Consider the following 14,972-nt stretch of genomic DNA (forward strand, 5'->3'; position numbering starts at 1 on the left):
CTCAATCCAAGATTGAGATATATGTATGATAACAATTTGATGAGAAATGGAATCATACCATCCCCTTATTCATTGTTTACGAAGCTGATGGCCATTCCCCTCTTCTTGATCAACGACACTTTTGAGATGGCCGCCTTGAGACTACAAGTCCGTGACTCTATCTTCTTGACCAAGGCACAAATTGTGTTCTGTGCTCAGGATTTGAGCATCAGCTGCTATATCAAGAACATTGGTGACACTGGAGTAATCTCTCTCATCAGATCAATGATCGATGGGTACATCGAAGTACCTTTGTTTGACAATGTGTTCCAGAGCATCGTCAAGAAATGTGCTTTATCGACCTTGCTACTCACACCGTTCAAGATTGACTTGGTCGCAGACGTCACCAACTTTGGCAAATCAAATGGAGGAGCATTCGTCTTTGATCAAATCAGTGTACAAACTCTAATAATGAGCATGGTTCCCGAGTTTGTTTACCAACTTAAGGTCACTTTCGTTAATCGATCCTTTGGTGTGTGGATAACTCACCGCCGCTGGCTTCGCAACATTMCGGAGCTGGCGCTCCTTCATTTCAAACTTCCAATTTCTCCTCCTTATAGTTTTATATACTTCAAAAGAGGATGAATAGAATAATAGAATAGAATTACTAAAATTAATTTTTTATAACAATAATTAATAATACTAAAAAATTGAATAGTTTTAAAATATCTCTCTATTATTCTACTGGTTAAAAGAGGATGAATAGAATAATAGAATAGAATGACTAAAATTATTATTTTTTTAACAATAAATAATAATTCAAATATTTTAGAATAGTTTTAAAAAACCTCTCTATTATTCTATTCGAGATTCCAGGAGAGAATCGTTTGAGTTTGTCCTTCGCACGCCCAAGAATAGATCAGAACGCACACTCATCATGCAGGTCAGCACGTACTTCGGAAATTTCACACTGTTCACTGATTGTTCACCACCTGTTCACCAAGAGTTCACCGAGTGTGTGTTGGTAGGTGGGGTGAGAGTGTGAGTGGGTTTCCAGGTTGATTGGAAATAATGAAAAAGATATAAATAATTTTATCTTTGGATAGTTATAGAATGACGAACCAGAACGTGTCCAACGTGATCAAAGCAATGCAAAAGCAACTAGCCAAACTAGTGGAGCAACAGAATATTAATGAATTTTCAGATCTTGAAGCACTCACTCAGAAATACAAGAAGGATGCTCCACATCTATTTGGAAGCTCAAGTGAACCTTTTGATAAACAAGTACTAATTGATTGTATCAAGAACAATAATATTAATTTGATAATCAAATATACATATACCTATTTTGCCAAAGTTTCAGGTGAGACAATTGTTATTATGTGGCGCCCCACTCCCCAAGAGCAATGTAAAGTGATCAAGTATGTTGACATCATGAAGAAATACTTTACAAAGAATCTATCAACAAAGATAGGCAAGGTTAAATTCAATCTTAAAGATTGGTTCTTTGATGAGGACTCAGTAGAGTTCCACACAACCAATGATATTAATAAGCAATGGTTTATTCTAAACGTAAGTTGAATTACATAAACTTGGCCAGTAGACCAAAATATGAAGATAGAGAATCATTTGATAAAAAGATGGAAAACTCAGAATATCGCCAAAAAATGAATGATTCCATTGACATGTTTTGGGATCATGTGTTTATTGTCCTCTGTTGTCGAAATAAGGAACAATATGTATATGTTCGTAACAGGATCATCAATGCAGTCAAAGGAAATAAAAATACGGCTGCTCTTTACCTAAAGTCTATTTTGGAAGGTGTAGGTAAAGGACAAGTCGCCAATTTTCTTCTTGAGAATGTATTTGGTCGAAGATCAATTCGGTACACAGACACTTCCATTCTAAAGACTGGAGGATTTAATGATCAATTAGGAGGAAAATCATTAATAGTATTCGATGAGTTGCCAGTTACAGGAAATGCTCAATGGAATGACATATCTGATTCTATGAAAGGGTATGTCACTGAACCAACGATGATTATAAGACAAAAACATAGAGATGATATTCAGGTGAAGAATTATCTAAATATTATTATCACAACCAATAACAATGCAATAAAAATCAATCCTGGAAAACAAAGGAGATATGCGATTCTTGATGTATCCAAGGAGTTGCTTGGTAACACAGCTTACCACAAAAAATATGCAGCAATGGTTAGGAACAATGCCGTTCGTGAAGCATTTTATTGGTGGTGCCAAGACTACAAGAAGGATACTTTTGAGTTTGATTGTACAAAATTACCTCAATCAGCACTGGAGGAGGGTATGACAATTGATCATATGCCAATGATCATCAAGTTCATTAAAGATAAATATGTATTAACAAATGCCAAGTTTGATAGGATCAAGGTTGTTAACCTTCTATCTGAGTTCAAGGAACATCATCGTTATGACAGATCACTTCCTAAAGATGAAGACACTAGAAGTTTATTGGCAAATTATGATTTTAAAATAGGAACCTATGGCAATGGAGGTTGCTTACATTTAATGATGAACTATGAGGAGCTACTTGAACTTTATAAATCAAAGAAGCTTATTAGTGATTTGGATGAATTTCAAAATGATATTGATGAGTCTCTATTGGACTTCAGTACTGATAATCAGCTGGAGCAGAAATTAATAGAACAAAATAAACGTTTAATTGAAAGGAACAAGATGTTGTCTGAGAAGTTAGCAATTAAGGAGATGATCTTCAAGGGGATCAACCAAATTAGAATATGGAATGAATTAGAAAGTGAATCTGAAGACGAACCTTGCAGGTCAGATACAAAATTATCACGACCAATACCAATGTTTGGCGATTCAGACGACGAGGGCGAATATCTTCCACAATGTCCCGATAACGGACCAAAGACCAAGGTGTCAGATGATGATTATCAATCACATATGAAGGACATTGCCTCCAAATACAAGTAATTAATGTTGACTCTATCAACAATAATTGCTCAAATATCATGTCTCATCTTAGGAGCTGGTTTCCGCTTCTCACTAGCCAACCCATTCCATCTCTTGGCCTTTGGAGGTTCATTATCACTATCAATTTCAATCACCTCTTTGGGCTCATCCACATCAACGATATCCTTGCCTCTCACAACACTCAATGGTGGCTTAACCTCTTCCTTGTGCACAACTTGCAACAGGTTCTTGGTATAATATATTTTGCTGCCTTCCACCTTGTACAAAGGTGGATATCCTGGAATCAATAACAACCTCTCAATGGTCTTGATCTCTGGATTCCACTTGATGTCTCCAGAACGGAATGTACCAAACACCTTCTTCCTTGTAGCATAATCAATTGGCTCTTCCAATTTGACCCTAACCTTGGTTCCCTCGTCCAGTACATCACAAGAGTCTCCAGTACAGACTACTCAGTTCGACTCTGGCTTCTTTTTCTTCGGGTCCACCTTGAACCTCTCATTCATAGCCTTTATAACCTTTGGCAAGTCCTCAACCCAGTGCTTACTCGTCTCACCAGTCAACATCTCCTGAGCAGTCATCCTCTTCATCAAAACTGTTCCCAATGTTTTGTTCCTCGCCTCAACCATTGCTTGCATCCTGTGTCTCCCTGGAACTCCATACCTTAGAAACACTCCCTTGTCTTTGAAATATTTCTTGGTCTCTCCCTCAAACTCACCACCTGGGTCCGTCTGTATCTGTTTGGGCATCACCAATATTCCTCTCTTGTAAATTGTCTCGAATGCCTGCTTGACAGCTGCACTTGATATATTCTTCAATGGTTCGGCATCAGTTAATCGATTACCCAAATCAACAACAACCAACGCATACTTGAATCCATCATCATCAGGTAAGAACAATAAATCAGCTTGTTGTTTCAGTCCAGTTTCAAATACTTGATAGTGAGGCATATTCAATCCCTTGTCCTTCTTTGGTTGCAAGTACAACTTGTACAACTCTTGCTTGTCTAAGTAATCCTTGTTAACAGGCTTTAATCCAAATGTTTTATAATACTCGTCACTCATATATATGTCATACATCGATTTGTTTAATGATTATGAGTCACCAGATATTACAACCCTCGATAATCTAATCATAACAGATCAACTCAACATTGAGTCCAATACCAATCAAATAACTTTTGGTGTTGAGGATCAAATCGCTCTTAATGTCCAGACAGATAATCAATCAGTAATCAATCTTCCAACTCATGCTCCAAGTGCCAATATTATCATATCAGAGACTGATCAAATAATTAATGGAGTCAAGACTTTTACAGAAGGTGTTGTCCTCGGAAATGGTTATTTTCCTTTAAAGAATTATGAGTTGCATAGATCAAATTTCAATTGGGGATATGGAAATGTTGTTGCTAGCGGTAGTGCCATCATGCAAAGGATTGGTAATCTTATTTCAATTACATACACTGGTATTACATTTCCAACAACAACTGCCAATGATTTTATTAGGTCAGAACCATTCATACCATTTGAACTATGGGGAAAGACAACTATCCCTGGATTTTATCAAATTGATGTTCCTATCCCATCAAGGATGCTATGTCAGAATGGACAAATAATTATCACTGCCCAGAATGGATCATCAATCCAAACAAATGATGATGTTCTTGTTGTATATCCGACCACTGTTTCTTATGTTTTGGATTAATGAAAGTATGATGCATTTTTCGATGAAGAACACAAAAAAAYGCCMCAGCCATAAATTAATGAGCCCAATGGACCTAATAATTTATTTCTTTCTCTTTCCACCTGTCTTGGCCTTTCGTTTACGTCCACCATCGATGCCATAACTCGTACCTCCTGACTGTCGTCTTCTTCGTGGTTTGCCATACCCCATTGCCTCTGCTGCATTGCCGATGGCTCCGCTGAATGGAACACCTGCAACATCCAATGCCTTGGCTGCTCGACTAATAAATTTATGCTCTTTAATTGCATTTTGAGCCTTCTTAATCCAATCAAAGAATCCATCACCATGCATTCCAGGATGGTATCCAAAAGGCAATGGTTGTCCTCCAAGGCTAGTGTGTCTAGGGTGATGAAAATCATTAATCATTCCTCCATGCAGATGCCCACTTCCATAGGCATCAATCAGAGCTGCTCTTCGATGAGCTACTGGTACTGCGTACATTCTATATATTATTTGGTAACATAACGTTTATTAAAGTCCATCCTATAATCCTGTCCACCTCGAGAGATGTAAAAGAAATGATACGTTTCATCAGTAGCAATTTGATACATCATTATGAAATCCCTCTGTGGAACGGTAATTGATAATTCTTCATAAATTGTATCGAGCGTACTCTCATTGATGTTCTTGAACAACAAAACATAATCTAGGTTTCCACAACGAATGGATTTTGAAGTGTCCTTCCAAGATTGTGTACTGATGATGATCTTGGAACTGAAATGCCTTTGAATCTTCAACAATTTTGGTATTGAAGGATCTTTCAATTCGCTTGACAAGTCATCAAAGATAATTATGTACTCTGGAGCTACAAACTTTGGTTTCAGTGGTTCTGTTGAAGGGGGCAATTGGTACGGCCCTATCAAAGGAGCAGTTTTAATCATGGGAATTTTCGGGTCTCTCAATGGCATTAATCCAGGCTCTCTCTTAACCTCTACTGGTTTCTGAAGAGATGCAATAAATTGTTCCAAAACATTAACCTTACCATCTTTGATACTTACAAAAGTCTCGTACTGAATGCCTCTCTTGGTCATGTCATTCTGTATTTCAATCCAAGCAGCATCATTATTTACAGTTGCACAAAAGATTACAACCTTGGTATTCTCCCCAGAGCACTCATCAATAATCTTCTTGATTGTGACTGTCTTGCCACTATTCTTTGCGGCGCAGATCAATATGTTGGCATTGACCTGATTGAACAACTTGGAACCCTTAATGTTCTTTGGTTGCTTCGGTAGTTTGATTGGTTCCACCTCAACATTATTTATGGTTTCTAGCTTGATCATCTATACTACTAGTCCATACTTGACAAACTCTATTGCAAAGGTTGCTGTTACATCTGCTCTCATCCTCACTCCATTCTGATTGACGCATTCAAATAAATAATTGCCCTGGATCCTCTTCTCACTCTTGTTGAGATACAAATAGTTGGGGCTCTGGAAACATACTTGCTCGGTTGAACAGAATAAAATATTGTCGGGGATCAAATCTGTCCTAATAACTGCTATGTTTCCATTCCCCTCAGCATTGTAGGTAACTGAAAAGGACTTGAGTATGATGGCATCTGGAACGAAATCAATGATGATTGGTACGTACACCTTGTTCCCATTGGGTGGAGGGTCCTCACCGCCATTGCCTTGGAACACTGCATTGACAAATATTGTCTTTACTATCTTTGATTTGGAGTAGCCCATATATATTAGTTAATGGATATTAAATAATATATTTACACAAGTGCCAGTCCATTTGGGGTGATGACCAACTTACGCTTGCAAACTATTGTAGTATTGTGGGTCAAGTTTGTGGCCTCGCTGAGGAATGCATTAAAGTCCCACTTCTGTTCACCAAGGTTCAAGTCGATGCCAGTGATCATGTTGTCTTTGTTAAAGTTCGAAGTTCCATCACCAAACTCCTCAATCCAACACCAGTTCCTACGACTGACTCTTGGATTAAGAATGCTCGAGTCTTTGAGTATCCATCTTAGAGCAAGATAATCATCATATTGACCTGGATAATAATCATACTGCATCAACCTATTATTATTGAGATTTGTGTAGAAATGATCAAGATGAGTACGAGCAATACCATTGCTGTAAATTGCAGTATTGATAGTGGCAGCAGTTACAAATAGACTGTGATAAATTCTCTCCAATGTCATACCATTTTGTCTATTAATACGAAGTATTACCTATAAGAGAAGTAATATTGTTGTAACAATATGGAATCATCAACGAGAAACCATCTGGACTAACAATCCTTGATTGTAGTTCATTGACAATTGCCAAGTTCTTCTCGACAGCGAGATATATTGCCATGTCTGTAATATTGAATGTGCCATTCGCAGGTGCTGGAATGGCTGCTGCACCTTGAGTTGGGTCAGGTGATGATATCATCAATGTTGATGGCGAATTTGCCGGCTTAGCAGGAGGAGGATTAGCAGAGAAAGCAATGTTTGACAATTCAGACCAAACGAATCTAATAAGTAATGTCTCGTTCAACATAATGTCCTTGTCAACGCAAAGGATCCACTCGTACATTTCACTGAATGGGATGGTAACATTGAGGAGCAATTGAGCATTGGCGGCATCACCAGCAGCAAAGTATTTGGTCTCGACATAAGGCACAATAGCCTCCTCACCACTGTTGGGGTTGAATACAAATCCAGGATCATATGACCTTGGTAACTTGGAACTCAGACATGGGATCATCGATTGCTCCTCACCTTGAACAAATGTATTGAATGTATTCTCTGTCTCGACCAATGGTTTGTTTCTCGCTGTCACCATCTTGGAGTGCAAATGGAAGTTGGTGTGGTCCATCAAATACAAACCACCTCTTGTGTACACTTGCACCTGTCTGAAGAATGGACAAAAGTCGGCAAATACCATCTGAGACTTGTCGGCAATACCTGGGATCGTAAAGTTGAACCTAAAGTGTGATCTGGACAAGTTGAATGCTTTGGACGGTGGAATCTCAAAGACTGTATCATTGCCACCAGAGTAAACTGTTGTTGATGTTGTACCCGATTGAGGGTATAACCTTGTGTACTCATACTCTGGCTCTGCAACGAGCAAAGGTGTGTAATCGAGTTCTTTGGAAACTTTGTGCTCCATCTATATTATATTGTAACGATCGATTATATTTCCTCTCCAACTTGGATGCTCTCGTGATCCTTCACAAGCAAGAGCTCGATGTATCCTCGTATCAGCTGAAAGATGTCGTTGTGCTTGTACAGTATCAGCGTCAAGTTCATGTCCACACCATTGAGAAAGATCTCAACTCCATCCTTGTCAGTCAAATAGATGTAGAATGTCTTCTTTGTCTTGGACACTAGCTGCTTAGAGTAAGCCTCTAGGTTATGGTTAGTCCAGTTGACATACGCAAAGTCGGACACTCCAGCAGTACATACCTCTTGAAGCACATCATCTGATCCATTGCTGCACAGGTCTGAATGAATGTAAAGGATGTTCTCAATCTGCAAGTCGATAACATTGGTGCTTGTCAACTGACCATCTTCAAAGTAGTTGATACTATCCTGATTGAAACCTAAATGATGGAACAGGTCAGCGTCATTGAATATGAATGATACTTGCGTCTTGCCACTTGAACAAATGAATGTATACTTACCTGTGTTTGGTTGCTTTGATGTTGGCCATGTGATTGAGTATGTCAACTGGTTGGGTGATTGTTGATTTAATCACCCTCTCTCAATGAGAATGTGTTTCTGTTCTTGGGCACAGTCTAGAATGACTTGGGAATGCAAGCCTGCAACAGAGCCACTTGATCGAACTCATCGTGTTCGTATCACTCGATGTTGTATCTAAAATTAGAGATAGTGCCCGACAACCTGTTCAGCGAATTGACATAAAAGATCCTCTTATGGGTAATCAAACTCATTTTATGATTTAAATATATATAATGCCAATAAAAAAAGGATATGCTGGATCAGCTGCCAACCTAGCCAAGTGGAGAGAGGAACAGAGAGCATTGAAAGAGAGTGCTTATGTGTTGTATGACTCTGATGATGATGGAGATAATGGCGATGGCGATCAACAACCACCAGCCTCTATCGAGGTAGCCAAACCAATAGTTATCGAGCCAGGGAAGCCCAAGCCTGTCAGAGTGACCAAGCCTCGTGTCAACAAGAGTGATGTGATGGAGAAGAAGCTTGAAGAGTTGATGCAGAGGTTCACAAACTGGGAGAGCAATCAGCAGAAGCCCAAGGAGACTGTTCCAGCGCCAATCGTCACACAACCCACTGCTCCAATCCCAATCGTTCAACAAATAGTACGACCTCTCCAATCAGACATACTCAAGCACCGCCTATTGACTAAATTCTAGCTTGCTCTTCCGTAAATTCTAACGATCATATATATGTATAATGGTTAGACATCAAGTCCATCTAGAGATCAACGAGACCAAGGGCAAGAAGCTCAGAGTAAAGATAAAGAAGATCAGACCAGCGCGACTTCGACGTGACAAGAAGGGTAGGTACATCAGGAGGAAGCAGAGGAAGGTGTATATCAACTCTCGCAAGTCAGACTTGGAGTTGATCAAGAAGCTTATGGAAAAGGCATCCAACGCCAAGCACGTTCTCACACCGTCAAGTTCATCATCATACATCACTCCAACAGAGGGATCATACATCAGATCAATCCAGGATGCCAACTACAGGGAAGCGCTGATGAAGAATGCGAGAGACTTGGAACAACAGACTAGAGCAAAGGTCGATGCGATCATCAAGGACGCGGCTGTACATGCACTACCAGCACCTGATCAACTATTAATCGACGCAGCAATACCAGCGGCTGCCCATGAGATTGGAGAACACGGCATCAATGAAGGTGACCATGTTGTGCACGTGTTCAAGGAGGTGTCGCCGCCACCATCAGATGATGAGGAAGAGGAAGAAGAGGACGATGGTAATGATCTGGGCAACAACCTTGACAGACTGCACGGCCAACAGACCTCAACTCATGGACTACTACAACAGGCTCACTCTGACATCATGGACATCAAGCAATCACTCAACAAGCGATTCCAACAGGACATGGAGAAGCTCGAGATTGAAGCGCAAGTGGAGCAGAAGAGATACGAACTGGAGATGAAGAAGCTAGCAGATCACCGTGAACGCGAACAGAACAGCGCGATGTCCAAAATCAACAAGCTGTTATCAGAGAGAAGGTCAATCAGCAAGCAGGAGCCACGCGACACAGACAAGATTGAACACATAGATGGAGAGATTGATCACATTAGGCACCAAATGGACGATGGAGATGTCAAGCGGATGTTGGACCAAGCCGTCAATGAACAGCGATTGGAGCAAGCGATGGAGCGAGCAGAGAGAGAGAAGCAGAAGACGGTCGAGCACATAAAAGCTGTGGAGGTCATGGCCGCTGCCGCTGCTCCCAGGCAGCCCAAGCCCTCGTTGCTTAAGAAGCCCGTACCCTCCATCATGCCCAAGGTAAAGACAGAGCCACAACCAGAGCAGACGTCTCCTTACAGCTCCCCTCCCCATCCTCCAGCCACTTCGACAACATCAACAACCACAACGACACCTACCAATCCTCCAACAACATCCACGACGTCTACTACTACCACAACAACAACTAACAAGAGACTATCCGTCCCAGCATCTAGTGTCAAGGCATTGAGAGACGTACCAGCAGCTCTAACTCCCAAGATCGAACCAATGATTCAGAAGTACATTGACGGGGACTTGCAAGGTTCACAAGCACTCTTCTATAAACTTGGCTTGGAGTTGCGACCTGCTGCAATGGATCCAAATGAGAAGCGAGACCTCCAGAAAGAACTTAAAGACCAAACAATTCACGCCAAGCGAGTACAGGACATGGCATCGATGCAACATGTCGTAGAGACGATTGCACCTCAAGTATCAGATCTCGTCACGCGCTACTGGAACAACGCCATCAGTTGGAAGGACTTTGGAACACTATTAAAGAAGGAGCTCAAGTACGAGAAGAACAAGGCCACGTTGGCGGATGCTATTATTAATGAGGCACACCAGATCAAGAAGGGTAGTGGCAAGGTTGAGGACGGTGGATTGTACGACTATGAGATCGAGCAGTTGATGCAGCCGTATCACAAGGATGGGTTTGATGGTGTCATTGCGAGTGATCAACTTGATGAGCTCAAGCCCAAGCAGCGCATGTCATTCATCTTGAACCTGGACAAGAGCAATCAGCCGGGCAGTCACTGGGTCGCATGTAACATTGATGCCAAGGGTGACAAGGCGATTGAGTACTACGACTCGTTTGGCGATGATCCCAGCACTGACTTTATGAGAAGGATGAAGCAGTTGGTGGAAGAGATCGACCCAGACGTGTATCTCAAGTTTAAAGTCAACAGGGTGATTGACCAGGCGACCAACAGCCACACGTGCGGGTATCATGCCATGCGCTTCTTGTTGAATCGTTATCGAGGAGTACCATTCAAAGAGGCGACTGGCTACAGTGATGTGAGAAGGGAAGAGAAGCGAGCGCGAGCGATGGAACAGAGATACAAGAAATTCGGTTACTTATAATTGTAGACTACTACAGCTATGAGTAAGTGTGAGAGACAGAGAGAGTGTGTGTGTGTGTATGTGTGTGTGTGTGTGTGTTCACCAACTGTTCACCAACTGTTCACCAACTGTTCACCGAGTGTTCACCTTAAAGATACAGATCCCACTGCCTAATTTAGAACAGTCAATCAGCTATGAGAGATCGCTCTCATATGTTTATGACCAAATAAATACCCCTCTTGGAGCGTAGGATCAAGCCATTCTACAACAATGACTGTCTCTACAAACGGTATGGAAGTATGATGTAATTATAGCTTTATAGTTACCTTGTACTTATCTTCCCACTTTAGATACTTCTGAGTTCCGATGCTCACGTCCCAAGTGCAAGTCCTATGCCATGCGTGGTCAACCTCTATGCGAGGAGCACTTTGATCTTAAGTGTTCTCGCCCAGCCTGCAAGAGGGATGTCAACAAGCCAGGAGACGAGCTGTGTCAGATCTGTCAAGATACGAAAGACACTCGCAAGAGGGAACGTGATATTATCAACGAAGCCAATGCGGCAGAGAGGGAAGAGGTCAAGAGATTGAAGTCTGCAGCCCGAGTGGAGACGAGAATCTTACGAGATGCTGCCAAGATAGCAATTGAGAAAGAAGAGGCTATCATGCAGCGTCAGACTCAGAGGAATATGCGCCAACGGATCCAGTCTGTCTATTCTCCTCCTATGCAGGCGCATCAACAATCTACCCGCTTCACTGAGATGCCGCCGTCTCCATCATCAGTACTGTCAATGGCAATGGACAACCATCTTCGCCTTGTCTCTCCGGCCAAACCTACTCTATCTGTCACCGCTGCACAGGCCAGCCGCTTCACTGAGCAACCGTCACCATCTCCATCGATGGCCAGCCTCGCCAACTATGATCTTGTCCTACCATCGAGACCGCTTCCAACTGCAAAGAAGGAGGACGTGCCTACATTGGAGGACGATGATGGACAGTACAACTTGTATGAAACCTTCATGCAAGATCCTCGCACTCCCAACACCTCCAACTAGGCTGTGGAGTGCCATTGCTTGTATTTATAGGTCCATGGATCTGGATCATGGCTGGAGGCAAGGAGAGTAACCTCTCCAGCCATTAGCTTACTCCCGATATATATAAACACTTGTAGTTATTGATGCATCCTCCAGTGTTGCCTCATCATATGTCGGGAAATACACTTGCCACAAGCATCGCATGGTATCCTCTCAGTATTGTAGGCCTTGATCTCCTCTTTGTACTCCTCGTAGTATTGTTGCATGTATGACTTGTTGGTGTTGTTGCCACTCTTGTCGATGGTATTCTTTACGTCCATAATGATGGAAGTAGAGATTATAATGTTGATCCTGGGCCATATTTCTTGTAAATGGCGAACAGCTCGGCAATCATATTGTTCAGTTTATCCTTGTATTGATCTTTCTCCTTTACCAACTGTACTCGTTGCCGATGAATATCTTCCTGGGCACACTTATACCAGCTCTTCAATTGTCTCAATGCCCTGCTGAGTCTTTTTTGTCAAGATACCGGAACATTGAAGGGTCAGTATCTTCATCATCGTCATAGTCAGAATGGTCGTCGGGATCATCGACTGACAGGTTGTCACTGTCTGAATCATTGTATTTAGACATTACTGCTTTGATATCCTGTTCACGCTGCTTTAGAATACTATCAGTGATTGAATTTATCTTGTTGGTTAACTCTCCCTGGCTATTGATAAACAATTCCGTGCTGTCCTCCATTATATCAAATTGGTCACATTATATTTGCAACCATGGTCTCGTCACAAACATCACCGGCCCTGATCTGAGAGGTTTGATCATACTGTAGTAGTTATTGTCTTGTCTGCACTCCATCCTCGATTTCAGGACATCTCTCTCATTAGCAGCAGAGTAGTACATCTTCTTCCAGTCAACAAGCTCCTCATAGGTCCTGTAAAATAAGGACTTCAACACTGGATCCTCCATGATGTTCCTTGCTGCCTCTGATGGTGACTCTACTTTATTCCTGTCCAAGAACCTGCTGAACTCCTCCATTATATCCTATCCAACATTATTTAATAATGAACGTTCCCTCGACCTTGCTCATGTTCTTGACGATGGCGTCGGGGCAGTAGCCCTCATATCGCAGGTCGCCACACTCCTTGCCCAACTTGGGATAATCCAATGACTTCTTGCCAGCCTTGACAGTCCAGGGCTTGGTCGAGACGAATCCATCGGTGTGCACACGTTTGATGTTGGCAATGTCATCCTTTATTATCGTTCCAATCATCTTGCGACCACGAGATATGATGAATGGCATGATGCGAGCGAATGGCGTGTCGAACATATCGGTGTTGCATGCTGATTTGATCATCGCGCCACCATTGGATGTTGGAGTGATGCGATCGATTGAGTAGTCCTCGTCGACGTTGACATCGATGTGTTTGATCGTTCTCTGTCCATCGCTGGTGGCTATCACCTCTTCCTCGCACTCCATGTTGACGCACTGCTTGGTCTTGTTGCGCTTGGAGAGAGCGCCCCTGAGACGTTGATAGAGACACTTGCAAAGCTCCTCTCATCTAGATTTGGGCTCGCATGCGTCTATCCAGCCGAGCACCTGATCGATGAACTTGCCAAACATATCGCAGCCAAACTTCCTGCAGCTGCTGTCGTAGATGAGCGCATTGGCCTTGCTGCCAGTCTTGAGGTTGAATGTCAGTCCTAGCTCCTTGGCAAAGATGAGGTCGTAGTGAGTGTAGTAGTCGTTCTTGTTGATCTTGAATGCGCCGTGCTTGCCGTTGATCGTGGCGCGATAGATACCGAATGGGATTGATTTCATTGCGCTGAGCTCCTCGTCGGTCAGATGTTGAAACTCGCCGCACTTGATTGGGATCATGAAGCCACTGCTCCTCAAGATGGAGGCATACATCCTAGCGACGTCATATTTGTAGAGAGCACCTATATGTTGAATTGCAATCATCAATGGGCCATAGGCTGACTTCTTTATCCACTCTCCCTCCATCTGACCGATGGGCTCTGGTTTGACAGTCTTGTTGTACGAGAGGAACAGCTTGATCGCAGCCTTGTTGATGTTCTGTCCTGTTGTGTACATGTCGATGATGCCGTTAGTGTGTTCCTTGAGCATGTCGGCGTCGGCCTTGAACGAGTCCAATGTCTCCTCGAGCGTGTTGCCCGAGAGGATACGGATGTACTCGCATTTGTCTTGGTACTTGCGTCTCTTCTTGTTGATGAACTGCTCCAGACTGATGGTTGTGTACTCGTCGTCATCGTAGAGCTGGACCCGATCGCCCTTGAGATACTTGAATACGATTGGCTTGATGTAGACGTCTCGCTCGTTGTGTCGAGTGTATCTGATGCCCTTGCCTGCATTGGTGCCCTCCTTGTCTAGTTTGTAATGACCATTTGTTAGTATTAGGTTGACCTCTCTGGTTGCCCTTGATGCCGAGGCATAGCAATGATCACCTTTGACATTGATTCTGATGTTGAGCCTGTCCTCGAGTTCTGGGATCCGCTTGATCGAGACCTTCTGATCGACATCGAGGTTGAGGAACTTCTTGAGTCGTGATGGCTTGCCAAAGTGCTCTGTTACCTGCTCGGGATAGGCATCGTGGAGGCAGTGGTAGAGGCAGTTATTCCATTCGCATCGCAGCCACCTGCCTTGCCCTTTGCTGATGGACGTAAAGAACGCTTTGATGTGTCAGCTCTGGGATGGGTGCGC

At 42.5% G+C, this 14,972-nt stretch overlaps 7 protein-coding genes across 7 annotated transcripts; 4 read left to right on the plus strand and 3 right to left on the minus strand.

Annotated features, from left to right (window-relative positions):
• Positions 1-87: 87 nt before the first annotated feature.
• Positions 88-628, plus strand: SAMD00019534_062720 (hypothetical protein; the record flags this gene model as incomplete). Its single annotated transcript, XM_012898870.1, has 2 exons — positions 88-511; positions 600-628. 2 exons carry the CDS (start codon positions 88-90, stop codon positions 626-628), a joined length of 453 nt encoding a protein of 150 aa, XP_012754324.1.
• Positions 629-2,168: 1,540 nt separating this feature from the next.
• SAMD00019534_062730 (hypothetical protein) lies at positions 2,169-2,951 on the plus strand (the record flags this gene model as incomplete). The annotated part of the gene is made up of 1 exon (XM_012898871.1): positions 2,169-2,951. A coding segment is annotated over one exon (783 nt), but the record flags the coding sequence as incomplete, so codon positions are not given.
• A 458-nt stretch (positions 2,952-3,409) lies between these two features.
• Positions 3,410-4,021, minus strand: SAMD00019534_062740 (hypothetical protein; the record flags this gene model as incomplete). Its single annotated transcript, XM_012898872.1, has 1 exon — positions 3,410-4,021. The coding sequence occupies one exon, from the start codon at positions 4,019-4,021 to the stop codon at positions 3,410-3,412; it is 612 nt and encodes a 203-aa protein (XP_012754326.1).
• Positions 4,022-6,423: 2,402 nt separating this feature from the next.
• Positions 6,424-7,810, minus strand: SAMD00019534_062750 (hypothetical protein; the record flags this gene model as incomplete). Its single annotated transcript, XM_012898873.1, has 2 exons — positions 6,424-6,730; positions 6,876-7,810. The coding sequence occupies 2 exons, from the start codon at positions 7,808-7,810 to the stop codon at positions 6,424-6,426; spliced, it is 1,242 nt and encodes a 413-aa protein (XP_012754327.1).
• A 1,268-nt stretch (positions 7,811-9,078) lies between these two features.
• On the plus strand, positions 9,079-11,241 carry SAMD00019534_062760 (hypothetical protein; the record flags this gene model as incomplete). Its single annotated transcript, XM_012898874.1, has 1 exon — positions 9,079-11,241. One exon carries the CDS (start codon positions 9,079-9,081, stop codon positions 11,239-11,241), a length of 2,163 nt encoding a protein of 720 aa, XP_012754328.1.
• A 249-nt stretch (positions 11,242-11,490) lies between these two features.
• On the plus strand, positions 11,491-12,271 carry SAMD00019534_062770 (hypothetical protein; the record flags this gene model as incomplete). The annotated part of the gene is made up of 2 exons (XM_012898875.1): positions 11,491-11,509; positions 11,571-12,271. 2 exons carry the CDS (start codon positions 11,491-11,493, stop codon positions 12,269-12,271), a joined length of 720 nt encoding a protein of 239 aa, XP_012754329.1.
• Positions 12,272-13,304: 1,033 nt separating this feature from the next.
• Positions 13,305-13,730, minus strand: SAMD00019534_062780 (hypothetical protein; the record flags this gene model as incomplete). The annotated part of the gene is made up of 1 exon (XM_012898876.1): positions 13,305-13,730. The coding sequence occupies one exon, from the start codon at positions 13,728-13,730 to the stop codon at positions 13,305-13,307; it is 426 nt and encodes a 141-aa protein (XP_012754330.1).
• Between the last annotated feature and the right edge of the window lie 1,242 nt (positions 13,731-14,972).

Source organism: Acytostelium subglobosum, assembly GCF_000787575.1.
Source record: "Acytostelium subglobosum LB1 DNA, scaffold: scaffold11, whole genome shotgun sequence".
Taxonomy (NCBI): Eukaryota; Evosea; class Eumycetozoa; order Acytosteliales; family Acytosteliaceae; genus Acytostelium; species Acytostelium subglobosum.